Source organism: Nesoenas mayeri, assembly GCF_963082525.1.
Source record: "Nesoenas mayeri genome assembly, chromosome: 4".
Taxonomy (NCBI): domain Eukaryota; kingdom Metazoa; phylum Chordata; class Aves; order Columbiformes; family Columbidae; genus Nesoenas; species Nesoenas mayeri.
The window spans coordinates 9545892-9568701 of NC_137540.1; the positions used below are offsets into that span (position 1 = coordinate 9545892).

A 22810-nucleotide genomic window follows, 5' to 3' on the forward strand; every position below is an offset into this window, starting at 1 on the left:
AAACATTCCTTCAGCCTGTGAATGTGGTGGTGTGAAGATCTCAGTCAGTTCTCCATGTTTCAGTTCCTCACTCCCTGCACATGGGTACCATAAGGTTTTGCTGTGCGTTTTGTGCCGTGGCTTTGTCCCAAGAAAAGAAATCCACACACAAAATCCACGTTTCTCTGTCTGAATGAACTCATTTGTGCAAGCATGTCTGTTTGCACACACTACTGCTGGTGGGTGATAATTCATTTAAAATTCATAGAGTTCTTTAAGTGATGACTGGTAATCTCCTAGGCTGTGGCTAACACCTTCTTGAAAATAAGTGTGGAAGAGCTTTCAAATGCTATAAGAAAATTTTCTACGTGAGAAACATGATTTAAATAGTCAGTGTACCTTATAAATGTTTCACAGTCAAATCACTTTTAGAAACTGGAGTAGGAGAAAATTGGGGCATCTTTCAGAAAGCCCAATATTATATTGTAGCAATACAAATATGAGATGCTCTGTTGGTGAGCTGGTACCCCATGTAACATTAAAAAATAGAATAGAACATAGAATCACTTTGGTTGGAAGAGACCCTCAGGATCCTTGAGTCCGACCATAACCTAACCTAACTCTAGCACTAAGCCATGTCCCTAAGGACCTCATCTAAATACCTTTTGAACACCTCCAGGCATGGTGACTCAACCACTGCCCTGGGCAGCCTGTTCCAATGCCTGACAACCCCTTCCATGAAGGACTTTTTCCTAATATCCAATCTAAACCTCCCCTGGTGCAACTTGAGGCCATTTCGTCTTGTCCCATCACTTGCTACTTGGGAGAAGAGACCAACACCCTCCATGCTACAACCTCCTTTCAGGCAGTTGTAGACAGTGATAAGGTCTCCCGCATCAGTCTCCTTTTCTCCAGGCTGAACAGCCCCAGTTCCCTCAGACGCTCCTCTTAAGACTTGTGCTTGTAAGAAATGTGGAGGTGCTGTATTGTGTCCGTGTTGGAGGAAATCTCTTGTCTACTCTTAATGCCAGATGGGAGGGGAGGGGAAAAGGCAAACTCATTGGAAACCAAGCACTGCCAAATGCTCTCTGAAGCTGAATGTCTGTCTTGTTACTCGTGACCACTGCAAAGACATCTTTGAAACAGGGAGATGTGATCAGCTTCTTTGGGACATACTTGGTGATGCCACATAGTAACTGTTTTTTTCAAGTTTCCAGGTAGCATACAAACCTGTTTTCTGTTGATGTAATGCTTTTGTTTCTCATTTCAGCTATGAAGCCGTACGCTCCAGCTTTCATTCTCCTGTGGAGTGCTGTCGGGATAGCAAGGGCTGCCAAAATAGTTGTTGTGCCGCCAATTATGTTTGAAAGCCATCTTTATATTTTCAAGACTCTGGCCTCAGCCTTGCATGACCAAGGTCACCAGACAGTGTTTCTCCTCTCTGAGGGCAGAGAGATTCCTCCGTCTAATCACTATAGACTTCAGCGCTACCCAGGGATCTTTAACAGCAGCACCTCGGATGATTTTCTCCAGTCCAAGATGAGGAGTATCTTCTCTGGGAGACTGACAGCCCTTGAACTGTTTGATATCCTGGACCACTATTCTAAGAACTGCGACATGATCGTTGGCAACCGAAACCTCATGCATGCCCTGAAACAGGAAAAATTTGACCTGCTCCTGGTAGATCCCAATGAGATGTGTGGATTTGTTATAGCTCACCTTTTAGGGGTTAAATATGCCGTCTTTTCCACTGGCCTCTGGTATCCAGCAGAAGTAGGTGCTCCAGCTCCCCTGTCTTATGTTCCAGAATTTAACTCGCTGCTCACAGATCACATGAACCTATTTGAGAGGATTAAAAATACTGTTGTTTATCTTGTTTCAAGATTTGGAGTCAGTTTTTTGGTTCTGCCAAAATACGAAAGGATAATGCAGAAACACAAGGTTCTTCCAGAACGGTCCATGTATGACTTGGTTCATGGATCCAGCCTGTGGATGCTTTGTACTGATGTAGCACTGGAGTTTCCAAGACCCACGCTACCCAACGTTGTTTATGTGGGAGGAATCCTAACCAAACCGGCCAGCCCTCTGCCAGAAGTAAGGTTTGCTGAGCTTTACAGTAATTTCTGTGATATCTGGTTGACTTTGTATGATGAGTGGCAGTTTTTTAAGTAGTGAATTTCAAATGGGATGTAATGTCTTGACACTTCAAAGGGTCTTTTGTTGTTGCTTGATGAAATATGCTCTTGAAGTCACTGGAAGTATCTTGGGGTGGTGGTGAGGGGAACTGTTAAACATGAACTCATCAAAATGAGTCTTTTGTGGTTGCAGGAACTATTTGAGTTAGGTACTTAATGGTACAGTAGAGAAAAAGCAGTGCAGACTATCTTGGAAATTACGTCTGTAGCTTCTAACCAAGTGTGGGTTAAAATGGGCAGAAGGGAGTATGAACAAACTGCTTGCGCTTAAAGAAGCCCGCTAATAGGTTATACTGTCTTATTAGTGTTTTATGGAGAGTTTGTTTCCCTTAATTTGATAAGTAAAAATGTCTTGAAAACTAGCTGTATATAAGAAGAATAAACTATTTATAGGCCATCAAATGGAGATGATGTGAGTTGACGTAACTGGTACCAGTACGGTACTCAGATGTGATTTTTTACTGTACACTTACTGGCCATCAGGTAGTGAACTTCAGACTGAAATAGTGATAGTGACTGGATTGATTCCAGAAATCCTGGCTGCACAGATTAATAATTAAGTTTGATTACTTCAGTGTACCATGTGGTCTTTCATACCTGATATACAAGAGTGCCTCTGTTCAGCAACACAATGGTGAGTGACAGGCAGAACAAAATTTAACAGAAAACCATGTCATTTACACTTCTTTTTACGTGTACATGAACAAATAGATCTTGCATTGGAGATGATTAATAACAGATGCTTCTGTCTGGGAGATAAATAGGTAGGTAGGCCTGCAGTGCTCAACAATTTGCTTCTAAAAATGCCTTGTTCAGCCTTTGCCTTTTGCATGAAAAACATCAGGTCTGCTCTCCATCTCTTTTAGTCTGAAAACTGGCGTGGAAGGCTGTGTGGGGTTGTTGGGGTTTTTTTTTACTCCATCAGTAGTATATTGACTTAACAGTGCCTTTTTGTACACAAACTCAAGAAACACCGGGTGATTCTCGGCTTTGGGCTGCAGAATCTGGAGTGCTGTGTCAGTTCCCTCATCTTTTTTTCCTCCCTTGCCTGACTTCAAATGCATCTCAGTTGAATGAGAGCGAGCACTATGCATCGAACTCTGAAAGCACTAGTGGTTACATTAATATCTTGACATATGCTGTTGTGTGGTATATCTTCTGATAAACTTGGCAGTGGGCTGGCTTGGTCCAGGCTCAGCGCTGGTTCTGACACTTGTGTGGGTGGCCTAACTTGCACAGGAGGGTGAGCCCTACAGTGGCAATTTGGGAGTGAAGAGCATGCCTGAGTTTCTTCCTTGGAGCCCTTTTTGCAGGGTCTGTCTGGCATTTTAGGATAATTTTGAGCCTCATTTAGGGCACTGTAACAATATAAGGAAATGTGGATAGTGATGCACAGGGAATACAAATCTGTTAGATACTTGTTTTTTATTGCAGAAGTTCTTACTGTTCTCCAGTGTGTCATCAGAGGTGACCATAACAGTGCTACTCCTACCTGATTCTTCCTCTGTGTACATTAATGTGTGTTTAGAAAGTGACTGGCCTCACAGATATACTGAGAAGGTGGACTAAAGGTAGCCCTGTGCTGTCTGAACAAAGTTGAGCTGTATTATCTCCAGAGAAACATTGCTGGATTGATTGAGTTTCAGCTCTTAATTTTCCAAACTGATGTTTTCTTGTTCTGCAAGAAGAAAAATATCTTTGTTGTGTGATAAATTTGGGCACTACACCAACGCTGTCTGTTTTTTGTCTCTGTGGGTTGGTCTTTAAGGTGAAAAATTAACTGTCCCCAAAAGTAGAGAGTGGATTGTTGTTGTTTTTTGTTTGTGTGTTTTTGTTTGTTTGGGTTTGTGTTGTCTTTTTTTTTTTCTTTAAAATGGGATGGAAGAAAATGAAGGAGCAGTTTTCTTTCAATATTTTGCTACAGTGATGTGCGTGTATAGATACAGAGATGTATATATGTACACACACATATAAATATTTTGAGCCTTTGAGATTGTAGTTCTGTGTACTTTCTAAATTTACTCTGGAACCATGGATGTTAACCTGTTACAAAACCTTAAGGTGCAAGAAGGCGGAAAAGTAATTAAAATGTTCAATATAACCAGAGTGACAGTGACCTTGAAGTAGACCTGTAGGTAGACTACATGCTGGCAAATATTTACTGCAGTGGGGAGAACCGCACACCCCCCACCTAATTATTTGTGAATGGAGACATTATTTACCTTCTATTCAGTTTTATTGGGATATTCATTCTCATGGTATTCTAAGCACAGGATTCGATTGAATGCAAGACACACAAAGTGAGTGCGTTCATCTTTTATCGTATAATTTGTCCATGCCTAAACTGTTACACATAATTCTACTATGGCACATTTTATAGTTAAAGTATTGGTCAATCAGTTTGTTTTTACTGAACAGTTAGATAAAATTCATAACTGTTGCTTTACTCTGGCAGATTAGAATTGAATAGCTAGTTCTGTTTTCAGCTATTGCTGTATCTCTAAAGGAAGAGCCTTTGCTAATTTGTTTTCTGCAGCTTTTAACCTGGTGTTTTAAGATAAGCCACAAGTGGAGCTGGTTCACATTTCTGTACTGGGCTGGAAATGGTGATGCTTCAGGAGCCATCTCATAAACAAAAGTCATGTTCCTGCCCAGACCTGATCATCCAAAAAGAGGGGTATGTGTCCAGAGATAAGTTTTAGCAGCCTAATTTAATCTGCTATTACAAGTCATTCAGATCTCTTACATTTTTAAATGTAAACAAAATGTAGTTTGTTTAACCAAATGAAAATTCCTACAGATAGCTGCGAAGCCCTGGTTTTCTGTAACTAAGTAAAGTCTTGAGAAGGCGCAGAGTAATAGTTAAACAATCAAAGAGGAGACAAAGGTTGAGGCCTCTTAAACTGTTGGGCGATTGCTGTTGTTTAATTCTAGGGGATGCAGTAGCTCTGTTTTGCAGTTGCTCAGTCTGCACCTGTGTTTTCCCTAAACTCTTCTTTAAAGAAAAGTTAGAAAAACACAGCCTTGAAGATAGCATGTAGTAGGGAGTGCTGAATATCCATGACATGTAGTAGCGTGTGCATGTGTGGAGATATTAACCTGACTCTTGCTTTGTTCTGTACCTGTCAGATCGACATTAGTATTTTGGTTCTGGGCAGTGGAAGGGCTTTGTAAATCTCTCGGTTATCCTCACTTAACTGCATGTGGCTTCTCTTTGCAGAATATTTTTTTTGGTGCAGGTAAACTAGACCTATTCTGGAAGACGTTAAGCTACAAGCTTTGTTTCACCTGCCAACGAAACATGTGCTGGCGTCTAATAGGAGACATAAGGGTCTGTAGCAGCGTTTGGCCTTTTGGGTGGCTTTAAGTGACGCGGTTCATGGGGCGACACGCAGATCGGGGACCAGAATAAATGCAGCCAGAGCGAAGCTGCTGGAGGGCACACGGTGCGTGTGCAGAGCCGTGTCCGTCCTGCTGCGCTGGCACAGGCTGCGGTCCCTTGCAGGGACCGTATGTTCTCTGTGCATCTTGTGCGTCACCTGTGAAGGGAGCTGGCCTAACCAGGACATATCCTTACTGCCCTGCACACACCAGGAACCGGCAGTAGCTGATTATGTGTGTGTGATGGGCATGATTTTTTAGCTGCTGCTGAACTCCTATCACGATTAACAGCTGCAGCATGCAGCATCCACCTGTGGTATGCAAGCTGCAAATGTATCTTTGGGATGCAGCCTGCCCAGATGCCTCGGGAAGCCCTTGCTGGGCTCTGATCCTCGTTTTTGCTCTCCCTCTGAGGCAGTGCTCCGGTGCGGGTCTGCGCTTGGTGCAGCATCCCTCGGTGCAGTTGCAGTCCCACCCAGGAGCAGGAGGCAGAGGGGAGAGCAGCAGGTCCTTTTGGAGGTCAGCCCCCTGCACCGCGCGCTGCTCTGCCTGGTTCCGTGTGGCAGTGGGACCTTTCTCCTCGGGGTAGCGGGGTTAGCCTTGCCCTTTGCAGAGAGGAGGTGTGCTGGTGGGTAGCTAAAATTCACAGTGGTGGTGCATTCCTGCCTGTGCTCTTCTGTTCACTGCTGCAGGTTGATGAAGCTGAGCTCAGCTTACGTTGCTCTGTTTGACTGTGGCAAGAGGGCTGATCGTCACTTCACAGTATCACAGTATGTTTGGGATTGGAAGGGACCTCAAAAGATCATCTAGTCCAATCCCCCTGCTGGAGCAGGAACGCCTAGGTGAGGTTGCACAGGAACATGTCCAGGTGGGTCTTGAATGTCTCCAGAGAAGGAGACTCCACAACCCCCCTGGGCAGCCTGTTCCAGTGCTCTGTCGCCCTTACTGAGAAGAAGTTTTTTGTCAAATTTAAGTGCACAAAGCTCAGTGTAAGCAATAGATACCCCACAGTTAGGAGTCATCTTCTGTGGCTGTTTTCTGCAAATTTCTGCATGCTATTTTCCCTAGTTAAAGTATGTAGATTTAGACTGTGCTTAGTGCATAAATACTGTATCCTCTCTAAAAGCACGGAGATGGTTAATGTGTCTGCACCTGTTACTGGTAAGGGAATAAAATCTTACATGTACATGGGAAAGAGCCTGGAGTTTGTGTAGTTAACTAAAAAGAGCATTCTTTAAACTGCCTGTAGGACAGTGTGAGCAGAATTAGCCTTAAAGGATCAAAAGCAAGAGACAGACTGAATACCGAATCTTTAAGGTCATAGCTGACTTAAATTATTCAGTGTGTAGTGTTAGCTGGTGGTATTTTCCAGATAACTGGCAGTGGCCATTAGGAAAGTAAAAGGCTCTTCTGCCTCTTTCTTATTACACTTCTCCAGAGGGATTTTCTGAAGCTGAATGAAGCTGGCTTTTTAAAGTAACACACATCTTAAACAATGGGGAAACCTCTGCTATGGCATTTATATTTTGTGACTAGGTTGATAATGTAGCTAGGCATTAATCAGCCTGATAAGATACGTCCTTGAATCAGGGCAGAAACCCAACGGGCACTACAAGCAGCTGCCTTGGGAAATACCTGGTCCCTGTTGAGAAGGGAGTGAAGGGCGCTAGGAATGAGCAGGTGTCTTTGCCACAAGAAAAGCAGTTGAACGGTCTTTCAGGAGGAGTTGTTTCCATCATCAGTTGGTTAGGTAAGTGTGTTTGGAGGTAGGTTGGATCCTGCTGTTTATATACAGTTGAACTTGAGGTAATCTATGTCAATATTTACTAAAAAAAAAAAAAAAATCACTGAAACTGAAATGACACATACCATGTAATTTGTGAGTTTTGCTTCTCCTGTTTCACATCAGCATAGTTTTTAAAAGTTTCGTAACTACCTCTGCGGAATGCTATGCTTTTCTTCAGTGCTGATATTGATGGACTTCTTTTGAACTGAATGGGATTTGGTGCTCATAGGAAAAAAGAAACAAATGACAGTCTTCTGTTTTGTCTTCTTTTCTAATTCCTCTGTACCTGAGTAAACTAAACTTATACTACAAAGGACGGGGTTCATTTTTCAGAAGAAGCTGTCCTTCCAGGCATAGCTGTCAACAGAGAGTTATTGCAGTAACTTACTCGTTTCCCTGTAGATCTCTTATCTAATCTTGTTATTATATAGAGCTGGATCTATGTAACAAATTGGTGGCTTTGAAATATCTTCACTAAATTTTTTTTTCTTGCCCGAATCTTGCTGACAGTTTAATGTTTACTAGGCTAGTGTTAGCTGATACTGGTGTTTATCTTTAGAATTAGGTAGAAGAGTAAAGAGACATTTTATTCCTTAGATTTTTCTCCTTCACTCCAATTCAAGGACATATTCTATAAGCTTTTGCAGGCTATAGCAATAGATTTTTGTGCATGGCATAGCACCACCTTTTATTATTTTTTTGAAGTCTGGGATATAGTTCTTATACAGCTACTTTTGACAATAAATTTCTGGTGATGTGAAGCAAATCTAGAGCCGTTTTAAAATGCATGTGATTGTCAACTTGGAAGGCAAAAAATCTTTTACAGATGATGGGGCACTATGTTCTGTGCTAAACCACATTATCATGTATTTTGGCTCTGAAATACATTTCCAGATACAGCTTCCTTCCCCCCAGCCCCAATTGATTTTTTGCTACACAAGTAGGCATTGCCTGAGCTCTTCAGATGCGCAGTGACACAGCTGCTGTACTCTGGGTTGCTTCAGTACAGCGAGGCTGGTGAACCGTGTCTGTAACAGCCACACTGCAGCATTTTAAATTTGGGAAGATACGTGACTCAGCATCTGTCTTGGTAGTGTAAGGCACAGGGAGAGGATGCCAAGGCGATTTCAGAAGGCAGTGAAGTATCTCCAGGAAAACTTGGTCCAGAAGGCAGGTACCTCCCATGCTGACCATAAGATGGCTTCCAGCTCTTGGTGAACAAACAACAAGCCTTCAGCAAGCCTGTACTGTCCATCAAAAAGCAACTTTACTTGGTTCGCAGATAGCAGTAAGATGGTTGCGTGTATTGGGAATGGAAAATGCAAGGTTCAGGCCTTGAGTGTTGCAGATCAAATTCTTAAAGTTAAAAGCAACATAAGTTATTTTACTGTATTTCTTTATCTACAAAAAACCCCAATGGTTTAACATAAACTAATGTTACAAACAAGTTTGGTTTTAAACATTCTAATTTTTCGTTTTCATATTGAAACACACAAATCAACAAGATTTGTTCACTTTGGTAATGCACAGTGCTTTAGCTGTGAGTGTTACTTTTAAGTTTTTAAGACAGTAGTTTGTAGAACAAATAATGAGCTGGTTTTGTTTCCCTGGTCTACCTCTCTAGCATACTGTATGATAATTTCTAACATATAGAGAAACAAAAGATAGGAACATAATTTCAAAGGCATACTTTTTTCTGTTGTATTTGGAATATGCTTGAGTTTGAACACTGTGTTTGTATAGTTTGGGATGTTGGGCTATGTTCAAAGCTGACATTTGAGAGCAGCAAGCCTAGCTAGTAATATTATTGATTAAAAAAAAGAAATAATCTTTGCAACGAAGCCAACTTCTTGGATGTCCTAGCTGCTTAAAGGTTGTTTAGGTGAAGTGGATAACTCGTGTTGTGCTAATAATATGCTTGGGCACTTATACACCCTGTGTTTGGGTCAGCGTGAGGCAGCACACATTGTCTGGGATGGTGAGGTGTCCGTGCTCATGGGGGCTTCTGGGACAGATCAGTGATTTCTGAGGAAGAACCGAACAGGGTGGATGGGGAAGAGAAATGGGTTGATCCCCGGCCTGGCTCCCTGCCCCAGCATTAGCAGCTGTGAGCAGGTGGTTCGTGTCCTCTTCTGCCATTGGGAACAGCAGTAATGCACCTTCAGCTTCTGTGCCTAAAAAAGCATCTGGCTTCCATATAACACCATTCTCATTTAAAACTTGCCTTCAAGGAAAGCGTAGTTTTTGGGAATCAGTTCACATTTTGCTGAAACCTGGTGTATGGTAATTTTTTTTAGTGCCCAGGTTTGGTGGATTTATATTACTTTATGGATGTCCTTCTTTTATTATCCTTACTGAGCAACCCTGACAGTGGATTTGTTGTAGGTCACAAGAGCGTGTTGAACAGAAGTTTGTGTTTGTTTTGTTTTGTGTTTGTTTGTTTTGAACTTGTGAGTAGAATTAATTTTTAACACAGGAACATACCCCTGTAATTGCATTTCAACCTTCAGACGCTCACAGCCCTGTGCTTGTTCTCCCTGCTCGGGCTGTGCCCACCAACCTGGGGCTGTGTCCCGGGAGAAGTAAAAGCTGTTCCATCTGAAGAAGAAATGAAGAAGGACTTGCCATCATGGGAATTTTATCTCCTGCCATCCACAGAGCACAGGTGTTGTACTGGAACAATGAAAGACAAAATTTCACCCCTAAATTTATAATGTGGATTTATGGATGGGGCTCTATTCAGTATTCATAATGCAGAAGTCCAGATTTAAAGTTCAGCTCCTTTTCAATTTTCTTTTTACTGTATTCACTGTAATTTAATTTGACCCGATGTTCTATAGACAGAGTAGGTAAAAACAGGCTCCATACTTAAAAACTGTCTTAACTGTTACTTGTACAACTTTGCTACTGCATATGCAGCTACTGAAATTGTAGGAGGGTTGGCAAAATGTTGGTTTGCATTTGCATTTAAGAATCATAAACTTTTCTGTGTATGCTTACAAGTTACATATTGGGGCTTCACACTTAGGAAAGCTAAGGTGTTTTTGGTACTTTTTTAACAGAATATTGCCCCTGTGGTAACAAGTTTTTAATTTGAATCCTGGGTTTGAGGACACCTCTACTGCACCTGCTACTCTATGCAGTCATTTTAATAACCTCTTTTGAAGGGCAAGCTTCTTATTTTCTACTACCTTCCATTCATTTGAAAGGCAAGGTTGCTTTCCCAGGGTGCTTGCCAAAGGTGCAGTGAGTAATGGATTTTTGACGAAGAGTGTTGCATCAGGGAAGTACTTGTGCAGCAGTTTTCTGGTTGACCTCTAGTTTTAGGCAGACTGTGTTATTGGAGGCTTCATTGGATATGCCTGTAACTCTAGAGAGAGCTGAGATATGGGAGAAAAGACAGAGGCTTGCGATACTGTATTTCTTGCCTGCCTTTTGAGGCTGAATTTCATTCCTCTTTAAAGTTAAGTAGACTTAAATGCTCTGGTAGTATTGAAAGTTAAATAGGAAAAGGCAGTAGAGGTCAGGGAAAAGAAAATGCAACATTTAGGCATTAAAAAGCTTCATAAGGCTTTAAAGACTTTTTGTGGGGTTTTTTTGTTGTTGTTTCTGGTTGTTGATTTTTGTTTTTCTTTCTTTTCCCGATGCATTTTGATAAGCCAAATACGCAGTGTATATACCAAATAGTTAGTGAGAAACATGGTAGGGAAACAGTCTGTATTTCAACAGGACTCAATCTGTGTCTCGTACTATTGAGGAAGCACTTTATCAGCGGCACTGTTAGATTAATATGTGATGACAGTGTGCTTGGGGTCCCAATAGAAAACAGTTCAGACCTTACAGTTTGTTTCACAACTGAGAGTTTTAGCATGGCTTTAACCAGCAAGAAAATTGAGGAATTTAGTCTAATTCCATAATCTGAGGGTTTGTTGGTTTTTTTTAACGTAGTTAAAAGTATTGTTTTGGGAATTGTATTACTCTATGCTAATATGAACTACAGAATAACGTGAATATTAACTGCGTGGACTTTTTTGTGTATTCTAGATGTCGCTAATAGAATAAGATTTATCAGCATTTTAATAGTATGTGGCGCAGGTCAGCCAACACCAATATATTAAGGGAAGACAAGATGTAAAGCCTGTCAACACTTCAAAACCACCACCTTTTCTGTTTCATTTTCAGTTTGTTTGACTTTGGACAGGAGAAAAAATGAAGGGAGAGGACAGGGGAAGAGACCAGAAAAAATACATTTAGTTACAAGGACTGACAGTGACTTGTACCTGAGGAAACAGAACAATTAACTTGCAGTTAATCCAGAGGGAAATGAAAGGAGGAAGGATCTTGTACTGATTGGGAGCAGCCTGGCTGCCGCTGATTGAACCACCTGAGCCTGATGATACAAAAAGCAACAAACAAATAAAATGGAATGAGCACATTTGCCTTGTGACCATCGCTTTCAGAAGGCAGGAGTCTGATCAGCAGAAAAATAACCTTGGGAGCGGCGCGGGGTGCTGGTCCACGTGGGGCGGTCGGGCTGAGCCAGCAGCGGCGGCTGGAGGTGTCGAGTCAGGGAGGTGCGAGCGTCCTCTGCTTGGGACGGACACGTGTTCTCTCTGCTGTCCTGTGTCCTTTGCTCGCTACAGCAAATTAAAGACAAATCCCCAAACCTATTTTTGGTTGTAAACTGATTTAGGAATTTGCAGCGAGTAAATACAAACAGCGTACTTTGCCTGAAGTGATGGCATTTCTCTGGGTTTGCTGGAAACTGACACATGATTTTGTAACTTTCAGGTTATATGATAGGGCACCGTTTGTTCAGTGATAATAAAGGTCATATAATGGCATGTGTATGACCTTTAACTGCCTGTGCTGAAACGCTGTTTTTTAATAAAATTTGAAATGAGGTTAAAAATGTGTTACGATAGCATTTAAATACTTCACATGAGAAAAGTACTATGTAGAATATTTCAGAAGAGTTAGGACACTAGTAAAAATGGTCTGTGTACCTTTCTGTTTATTTATCAGTGAGTCTCTAAAGATCACTTCATGTGGCTTCTTATTTATTTATTTTGAAATAGATCTGGTTTTGTCCACTCTTAGCAGCATTTTGTAGTAGAAATTGCATAGTATGCCTGTGCTCCCCATTGGGGAATGATGATTTGCAACCATATTCAAAGAAGAGCCACTTGTGCTATTACACATTTGAATCGAGCAGCTGAACAGGGAAAGCTTCGGATATTAAACCCGGTTATGTTTGTATTTGTGTACTTTGTTTATCTGAAACAAAGCTCAGTATTAGGCACCACTGGTTACTGCCAGCTGGGCCCTCACTCTATAGTCACAGCTGTGCATTTAGCATCTAAGCCTGCTAAGAATAGCTAATTAGAAAATCAAACAGAACAAAGCTCACATAGTGGGGTCAGCACAATAGCATTGCTGTCTGAGAATGGTAAAAATATTTATTTATTTTTATTTTTTTTTTATTCCTCCCTGCTTCGTGTCTATAGTACAGCATAGATCAGTAAGTGCTTATTCTCCCTATACAAGCACGGGGAGAAGCTCAGTAAAAGACCAGTACATAGTCTAAAACCTTCACTCTTGAGCAGAATAGTGTCGCACAGAAATCACAGGCAACTGAAGTCGCAAAAGAGAACAAGGCAAGGTCATAGTATCTGCTCATATGCAAAGCTCTGACTGCAATAACTATTACCCATGTTGAAGAAGGTGGAGCCTGCTTAGGCAACCTGTGAACGGCCTATCTGATAAGCTCAAGGAAAAGCTTTAAAAGCAAATGTGTGACTTCTGAAAGGGATGGCCAGTCTGTTGCTGTATGAGAGCTCCCTTCTTGGAGAAGGAAGGAAAAATAGTGTCCTGCTGACTGCCTTTGGTGGCCTGTGCAAGTGCTGTGCCTCTTTGAGGAAACCCCGAAGTTGTTGAATTGTCAGTTATTAAAGGGGTTTATAAAGTGCCTCTGATGTGAAATACAGTGAAGATGAATTGATACCTCCTTTGGGACTTGGTGTGCCAGGATCAGTCAGTCAATGGAAGCAAAACTAGAGATTTGAATGAGCAGGTTGGGACTTTCAAAAGGAATTTTATCGTTTCAGTCTCTTACTCTTCTGTTTTGCCCAAAGAACGTGCTTTTGCTTGGAAGTTAACAAGAAAACAGGCAGAATCCTGACATGGTTTGGCACAGTATTGTAATTGGGACTCACTTAAGGTTTTCATAACCTAGTGTGCATTGATTTTATTTTTTTGTTAATCACTTAAGTGAATGTGTTGAGTAATTAATGCCAATTGGCTAGAAACCAAAATTCAGATAGAAAATTTAGTCCACTATTCAGTTCAGAAAACCAACATCTGCTGTAGTCGATGACTTTGGCAGGTTTTCTGTCTTTCACATGGTCTGACCTCACCTGAGGTTGTGCTGTGCCTGTTGGGCAGGTGGGGGTGGGCAGGAATCGGTGTGATGTGTCCAGCTGTAGGTGCTCAGATTTATCCTTTGCATCAGCCTCTCCATTGACTGTTGAGATAGTGCAGAGAAAACAGCCTCCTTCCCTCCTGTCATTTTTGTGAATACCTCTCTGGTCTCAGGGCTTCTTAGCTATGTTTAAGGCTCTTAAATTTTCTGGAAAATCCTGATATGCACCTGTGTATCCAACTTAATACTTCATTGATGTCATCTTGTTTTCACTGTGACCCTACAAAGAGGAATAATTACATTTTTTTAATGCTTCTTCAAGTAGAAGTTATATGTGTGCCTGATCTTAAGTTTTTTCAGATATTTTATAGAAAATTTTGCTCTCAAGTTCTTCAAGGCTCAGGGGTCATTCTTGTTTGGGGTTTGATTCCTGATTTGGAAAGGGAAAGCCAGGTCTTTGTTTCTAAGCGTCTGGTCCAGTTCGTCAAGTTTTCAGGGCGGCTTCAGTAAAGAGAATGTTGTGCACTGTCTGTGCTCGGGCTTCACGTCATTGAGGCAAGATGTTCTTCTTTCTGCATAACAAAAACTGAAAATGCTTTTATTTGGTGAAAAAATAATTAATCTGACACTAATAAATGCTCTGTTAGTAGTCAGTGAAAGAGATAACCGTTCAAAGATGTGCCTGGCTTTACCACGTGTGTAAAGTGTGAATTAACTGCAAAAGTCAAAGGTGTTCCCTTCTCACTTTTGTGTTCAGTTGAAGCTCGAAGAGTTTGAGGAAGGCTCAGTAGTATAGCTCTTCATGTAATAGACCCCGGCCCCAAATCTTCACTGTAGGTTTAGATCTCAAAAGTTGTAATTTCAAATACGAAGTATCCTTTCCATAGGCTAAGAGAAAAATCACACTGAATTTACAGTCAAGCTGAGCATCATTTAAACTGGGCAAAAGGAAGTTGTTTTCCTGCTGCAAGGGAGGAGCCCTAAAACGCTGCCTGAACAGCAAACAGGGTTTTAACAAAGGCAGCTCTGACAACGCACCCTGACTCAATGTGTTTTCATACAGTGTGTTGTTATACTGGGAAGACAAAACATGCTGGAGGTTAAAAGTGTAACTGGATTAGGAACAAGGAAGGGGTGAATTCATAGGGAGTGAGCTTATGTGTCTGAAACTTTTTAGCATAGCATTTAAGTGGTGATTTTGCTTGATTCCCAGTCAAAGTCATGAGGCTTTTTGTTTGTTTTTTTTTTTTCTATGGTTACCAGTCTTCAAAGCTCAATAACCAATAACTTAGTGTGTCCCTTCTTTCTCTCTCCTGCTGAACTTGAAGCTGATTTCTCTGGTTCCTCTTCCATTGCAGAAAATCCATTGAGACTAACACTGTGGTGGCAAGGCTAATATGGTCTAAATTAATAAAAAGGTAGGAAGGTGACTAAAGGCTATACTGGCTAGATATGCTGAAACTGTGGGCAAAATTGTCCTGTAGCATGAGTGTGTTCTCTTCCTCAATTCAGGTTTTGCAAGAATAGGTCTAAGATTGTGTGTTTTGCTGCTCATCCTGCATCAGTCATTGTCGTGTCCTTCCTGAAGTAAACATGAGGAATGTAGATGTGTGAATTAAGGTCATAGTCGTAGTAATAATGGTCATAGTAATAATGCTAGTGAAGTATTCAGTCTTTCATGTGCCAAGATCATAATCTGCTTTTTATCTACTGTGTCACTCCTGTACCTCACCGGCCACATAGAGAACAGGGAAAGTACAAAGAAATGCTGAGCCTTTGACTGTGACGTGGGTAATTGTATCAGGACATTCAGATCTGTTTTGCAACCAAAGACCTACGAACACCACTCGGATTCGGTTTTGCTAGATCTTCAGTTTAGAAAAAGCTGTCAAAAGAAATAATTATACAATTAAAGGAACCTGGGACTAATAGTCTTCTTCAGGTCACGAACTCAGGTGGCTCTACAAGGATGCATTGTTAAGTCCCCTGTTCTTAATTTCATCATTTTTATCCCACTCTTGCATTTTTAGCAATGCTTAGTGATCCTGTTTAATTAAAGCTGTGTTACGCCAGGAGTTACATGGATGTTTGCAAGGAGAACCCTTGTCCTGACAAGTCTGTAGTTAATTTCCTGCAGCCCATGCACAGCTCTGGTCTCCAGCACCCCTCTGGGGAAGCGCATTGGAAGGGGGCTGCGGATCAGAAGGCAAGGCAAGCAATCCCTCTTGCTACCAGCACAACATAAAGCTTAAGTAAAATTAGGACAAATTTGTGTGGGTTAAAAAATAAACTTTCAGTTGAGGTAGAATATAACAAGTTGAGTTAAAACTCTTCTGGATCCTTTCAAGGTTGGCACAGAACAACTTTGACAGTGTAAGGAATTAAAATTTTATTCTTTCTAATTTAGCATCCTAAAAGAAAACCCAAGGAGAAGTCCAAGTTCCTTTGCTTCTGATTTTGAGGGCAAGCCCATGGTAGCCATGAGGGCTCTTGTTCTGTCTGAGATAAGTCCCCACCTGCTTCACTCCCGTTAATCCAGTTATGTACCTGTAAGATCAGACTTGGTTTGCACCTGTCCAACTTGGAGCATGGGAAACTTGGTTTCACATCTCTTGCTTGTGTAGACCCATGTGTAGTAGTCAGGCATGCTTCCCCTGAATTTAATGAAAAACCTTGTGTGGACGTTTATGTTGCTTAGAAAACGCTTTGAAAACTTGCAAGTGCACATTTGTGTGTTGCCACACTTAGGAAATGGGTCAGGAAAGGGAGCACTCGTGTAATAAGTTTCAGTTTCTCAAAAGTGAAACCATTTGTATTCTCATTACTTTAATATAGGTATAATCCCGTTTAAGATGGCAAACAAATTCCATCTTTTGAGCCTGATGGCAGGATCTTGTCTTGCCTGTCAAGATTTTAAATTTCCATTAGTACATGTTATGTTCCACTGAACATGTGGGATTACCTTCAAAGGGAAGGATTACAAAGGTTTGGCTATGAAATCAACCATAATAACACAAAGCAGACTGCTTTGCTATTGCACAATAAAATGCTGAAGCCTAGTGTAGGGTGGCAGTAATGCCATGGTACATGGCAAAGTTCCTTTCTTTTTTTCTCCATACATAAAAATCTGAGTACTTAATAGCTATTATTGTACGTGGGGATTTTTGAATGGTCCTTCAGAAATTCCTTTATAAGGAAATATTTTATACTTCCTCTATGTGTATATAATGATGTATCATTTTAATTATGTGAATACATCAGAGTTGTGCAGTTGCACAGAATTTCTAATTAAGCATAGGGAAACAGTAGCAGTAGACTTAGGAGCCATTCCTCAGCTGGAACAGACTGATTCCTATCATAAGAAACCATGTGTCTCAGTCTAAGTAGTCACAGGTAAGGGCTTCCTGATGCTGAATGAGAAATACTTGAGCGATAAATAGCGCCAGCTAGCCTGTTTTTTTGCTTACTAAAAAGCAAACATGCCTCCAGCTGGACTTTGTGCCACTGATCACAACCACTTGGGCCCCGCAGTTCAGCCAGTTTTCAGTCCCACCTCGCTGTCTGTTTGTGTGACCGGTAGCTTGTCTGTCTGTCTGAGGCTGTGAGGAGAGGCAATGCTGAAAGCCTTACGCAGGTCGAGGTGAAAAACATCCACTGCTCTCCCCTTGCTTGCCAATCTTTGCATCCCAGACTGGTTCTTCCTTGCTTGTTTGCATGAGTTCCAGCAGAGTGTCTCCCCTCATTGGCTTCTTGAGCACCTGTGTCATGGAATTGTCACCAAGAAGGGACTCCAGAACCCTCCAGGTTTCTGCTCCTCCAGCAGGTGTTCGGGTGGTCAGTTCTCCATGAAGACAAGGGCCCACGAATATGGGGCTGCTTCCAGGTGTTGGAGGAAAACCACCTGTAACATGTAGCTTCAGCTCTCAGAATAAACCTAGATCGAATGTCACAAGTGGGGACAGAACTGTCTTGATTGCTCTTTAGAACAGGTTGTCCTAGAGCCCACAAAAGGTTATTTTCTATTAGGCTTTAAACAACAAATAGGAAGTAGTTCAAGATGTGACTAGTTGAACCACTAAGCAAAAGTGACTATAATATAATTACGTTTGCAGAATGCTTTAGGTCCTTAAGTAAAATTCAAGGACAAACTCTATATAAATCACAAAACCACTTGGAAACTTTCATGTCAGAAGTTTAGCTCATAATAAATGATTCAGCTTCAAGGCAGGTTTCAGACACTACTCCTTTTCCTTCTTCCCCCTCTCTCCACTGCCATAGAGAAAAAATGGAAAGGGAAGTACACTGGAATAGATGAGGAAAAGTGAAGAAGTGTGAATTCTAGAGAAAATAGAAGTCCCTTCTTCACTGCGTAGCAGAGACTAGTGTACAGTTCCCAGTCTAATGTGCAGGTCTTTGTTTCGTCTGCTGGTTTTTGTGGCAGCTTTTGTGGTTTTGTGCTCAGATACGATAGCACAGCATTACTCTATTCCTGTCTGGCCTGCTATTTATTACCAAGACAAAAGATGCATTGTGAACAGGGCTCTTAATTTTCCTTTTACACATTTCCTATTGCTGTACTGGAGTTGAGCAGGCTTATGCTTAAATTTGGTGAGACCAGAATTAAACCATATCCTAGGTAATAAAAGATGCTCTTTGGCAGACTGACATATCTGTATGTCAGTGGAATCACTTTTTGAGTTTCTACTGCCAACAGTTGCATTGGAAGAAATAGCATTTAAATGTGCATTTCCAAAAGCAAAGGATACCCTGAGGCGCCTTTTTTTTTTTTACTTCCCCTATCCTGAACATAAATGACATTGTTCTTGTGTTTGAGACTTGGTTAGCTGGCAGCCCTTCTCTGTCCCATGTCCTAGAATGGTTTCCCTGCTGTCCCGTGGTGGTTGGTAGTCACAGCTGCTGGCTTGCTTGTCATCAGTGACACAAACCCCCTTTCCACAAAGTCAGCCTTGGGTTTTGGGTGTTGCTGTCCCCTTTGCAACCTGTGACTTCCTTGAAGCATCAGCCGTGAAGGAATTACCTGTGGCTGGACCCACTGTGCTGAAGGTGTTCAGTGCAATGAAACGCCCAAATCTGCTTTGGGTTCTGCTGTGCCGATAGAGGCTTTCTGACCTGTGGTTTTGGGTGACTGTCAGGTTACCCCCAGCAGGCTGACGTTTTATCAGCATTTGTAGTACTTGAGAGCAGTGCGGTACTGCACACGTCTGCTTTTGGCATTACCTTTCTCTCCTAAGTTGAGGCAGCCCTTGAATCAAGACGGTCGGCAAGAATTGGTACTGTGGGAGACTCTATTTCAGAGTAATTACAGAAGGAGAATGAGCTTAAGGATGTTAAATGGCTTTGGCCTTTTTTTACACTTTCCTGTATTTAATGTAATATTGGTAACTTGCCATGGAAGAGGCACACAGTTGTCTAAGTTAAAGTATGTAGGTCCAAGAAGGAGGAGCATCCACCCCTGATAAACTTGCCATACAAATGCAGTGTTGTTCCTTGCTCCTTGAAATACTGGAGCAGTGGAAACTGGAGGGTTTTTTTGAAGCTCTGGCTTCTTTCAATTTGTGTTTGTTATCTTTATATAGATGAAATAAAAACAATCTGTCTAAAGTCCTCTCACTTCCTTTAAGGCTAGCAATCACATAGTTGAGTTCCAGCCTTCATTCCTGTATTTCCTGTGCTGCACTTCCAGGCTGATGAGATACATCTTCTTCTGTTTTGCTAGGTTAAAACATAGTGTGTTAACATGTGAATATGTGTCAGCCAATCAGTTAGGAAAGGGCAAATTGTCATACGAAACTGGTTGTTAATGCGGCAGCTAAAATGAACCAGGAAGAATTTTGCTGATTACAACGTGTACCACGGATTTCGAATCATTGAGTCATTTGTATCAATAATTTCTAAACTGTTTGACTTTTGAAATAACAGGCACCAACAACTGTTTCTCCTAGGCAATGTTTACTTAATCCGTTTCTGTGGTTTACCAATGCTTCTACAGTGCTCAGTATAAATTTTCACTTTAACAGGATCTCCAAACGTGGGTGAATGGTGCTAACGAAAATGGATTTGTCCTCGTCTCGTTTGGAGCTGGAGTGAAATACCTGTCAGAAGATATAGCAAATAAGTTAGCACATGCTCTGGCAAGACTGCCTCAGAGAGTTATTTGGAGGTAAGTGCAATGATAGATGTACTCACGGTGTTTTCAAGCACACTCAATTCCTTTTGTGCTCTCTTGATCAAGAGCTGCAGGAGCGGGAGCTGAAATGGTGACAGTCTGGGTGGCACTGAGGACCTGACTCTTTTGAAAGATGCTCTTTGTGGAAATGTTGCAGTCCCCCGGTAATAAGGAGAAGTGATGATTTTGTGGCAGAATAAGGCATAGGTTATACTCCTCTACTGAGTTTATATCCTAGAAGGACTGTGGACAGTGAAAATAGAGGCTGAGGTTATGACATGCTGTCATTGTTTCTGATAAAGAAGCCACCACAGGGAGCAAGAATGACATACTGCTGATTTAATCATAGATTTTCTTTCTTCTATCTCTTCTCTTTTTGCTCTTTCTCAGACCCTTTCTCCTCTTTTATCTGTCAACACAGACTTTAATAATTGCTCTTCTTACTTGTCTTTATCTGTGAGAAATTGGAGGAAGAAAAATCTGCAGGAGTAAAAATCAGTAATAAGCTTTCTTGGCTCTAAAAACATCCTCGAGTGTCTCTCTACACTTACTGTAAAAATCCAAGAACTGTTTAGTCAGCTCTGCCTCACATGGAGTGTCACTCTGGAGCAGTTCACGTGAACCATTGGTTTCCAAATAATCAGTGTCTTTACAATTTATGCCCGGTGCCCTTGCTCCTTCTGGAGCTGTATTAGGTGCCTATCTAGTGTCCCATTCCCTGCCATCACGTAGAGGCCATTTTCACTGCTATGTGTAATTGAAATAGTGAACCCCACTAATGAACAAGAAGATGGAAATTCTTCAGGCCATAGCACAGAACCTTTGGTAGCTGTAGTAAAGTGCTCATCAGTTTTTGTTTGGGGTAGAGCCGCTATATATTTCTTTCTTATGAAACCTGCAGCACTGCTTGGCTTGCCATTAATTATTAGTCCAAATTGATCTTACTATTATTTTTTTATCATGTTTTCTGATTTTCCTCACTAGTATTTCCTTCCCAGCCTGTGTGGATTTTGGTTTTATGGTGTTGTTTATTTTTTGTTTTTTTGTTTGTTATTGTTTGTTTGCTATGTTTTTGTTTTGTTCTGGTTTTGTTATCTGCAATCTATTATCTATGACTTTTTGGATAAGGGAACCTTCCTGCTGTTTTTTTCAGTCATGATTCATGCAGCAGGGAGATGTCCCTGAGACCAGGTGTAAGTCTTTGGAAGAGCTGAGCAACTGGCTTTCAGTCACCCCAGTGGGAATTTGAGTTCCTTATTTAAATACCTGAATATGAAACAACGAACCCAACTTCACTTTGATTTTTTTTTTTTTTTTTTAAATTGTTCTTTAGATCATTGACCTATGGTCTGTGTTGGATGCAGGTGGTTTTTATACTAGACCTGTCTGAAAATGGGAAAGGTAGTACTGCTTGTCTGTCGTATTTCACAATGCCAAATCAAGGAAATCTTTGTAGTTCTTCATATGCTTCCAATTGTGCAGTACTAGTTAGAGCCCAGACTAGTAACATACTTTGTTTTTTTTGTAAGTTAACATAGTTAACACAGACTTTTTTTCAACATATAGGATGTATAAGCCAGTTGTAAAGATGTATGGCTTGCTTAATTTAAGAATATGTAGGTGAATCTTTATGACACTATAGTTCTAATGCTCTCTAATAACCAGAATATTTTTAAGTTGTCTGATGGAGCTGTCACAAAACAGCTCTATTTGCTAGTAGTCACTTAATTTTTTCCATCTTTCTTTTCTGTTTAGAATATATTTAACTTTCTCTATTAACTGCATGTAACATTAATATGTAAATAAGTTTGTACTTCAAGCCCAGATTTTATGGGCTAAACTTTTCCATCAACCTCAGGTGAACAAGGTGTTACCAATGGGTTTCAAGCAGTTGAGCAAGTAAGAAGAATAGACCTGTCTCACAGGCTGGTCCCAGCCTTTTCAGCAGTGGCCCTTTGCCTTATAAGCTGAGATGTCACCCTTTCTCTTCCTGGTGTTAGTAACACATTTTAAAATGAGATGGTGTCATTAATCAAGAGGTACATGGAACTGGCCAGTTGAAAGGAAATGCCTTGTGTTGATGGTAGGGCTCGTGTGTTGGTGGAGTTATTTAGCTAGTACCAGGCAAAGTTTTCAGTAAAGCGACGGGCTCAGAGCCCTGGGGAGGTTATAAAACTCCCTGCCCTCACAGTTGGAGTTGAGAAGTAACCGTGTTGCCGTAACATTAATAGAAAACATTGCGTTTCAGTCCAGACTGCAAGGAAACCGAATGATGAAAAAAAATATTTTGAATTTCTTAGCTATTTATAACATTTTGGTTGAGCCTATTTCGTTGTCCTGTGGCGGTGAGTAAATGCCATCCCCATGTAACTGGAAATCTGCTTAGGCCTCTTGAATTATTTGGGTTGATTCTCTGTTTTGAGTTTATGCATCAATTTGATTTCATTTTTTTTTTAGGTTTTCAGGAAACAAGCCGAGGAATTTAGGCAACAACACAAAGCTTATAGAATGGTTACCACAAAACGACCTGCTTGGTGAGTATCTATTTTGACGACATATTGCTTATTCTCACTTGGGTGAGGTGGGTTGCTCTTCCAACAATATTGTACTGAATCAGCAGTCATCATAAATCTAGGATAATTTCAGTAATATGGAGGTCATAGAGCAGGAGTATAGAATTTGTCAGAATTTCAAGATGATGAAATCAAAACACATTCTTATAGTTGTCTTTCCCTGGTACTAACTGCATTTTTTTCCTTAAGTTAATTGGGTGTAAGGAGATAGTTATTCTAAAGACTATTTGACCTAATAAATGGGAAAATGTCTTTAAAGCTTTGTATCCCATAGAACCTATGCAGTTC

General features: G+C 41.0%; 1 protein-coding gene across 1 annotated transcript in view; it reads left to right on the top strand.

The window, feature by feature from the left end:
• Positions 1-22810, top strand: part of UGT8 (UDP glycosyltransferase 8) — a gene marked incomplete at its 3' end in the record, with an annotated part of 42404 nt that overhangs the window by 16269 nt on the left and 3325 nt on the right. Inside the window, exons 2-4 of the mRNA XM_080344355.1 lie at positions 1250-2073; positions 19801-19943; positions 22407-22483. Of these exons, the coding sequence (XP_080200481.1) occupies positions 1252-2073; positions 19801-19943; positions 22407-22483 (1042 nt within the window). The 5' untranslated portion in view covers positions 1250-1251. The remainder of the gene's footprint in view (positions 1-1249; positions 2074-19800; positions 19944-22406; positions 22484-22810) is intronic.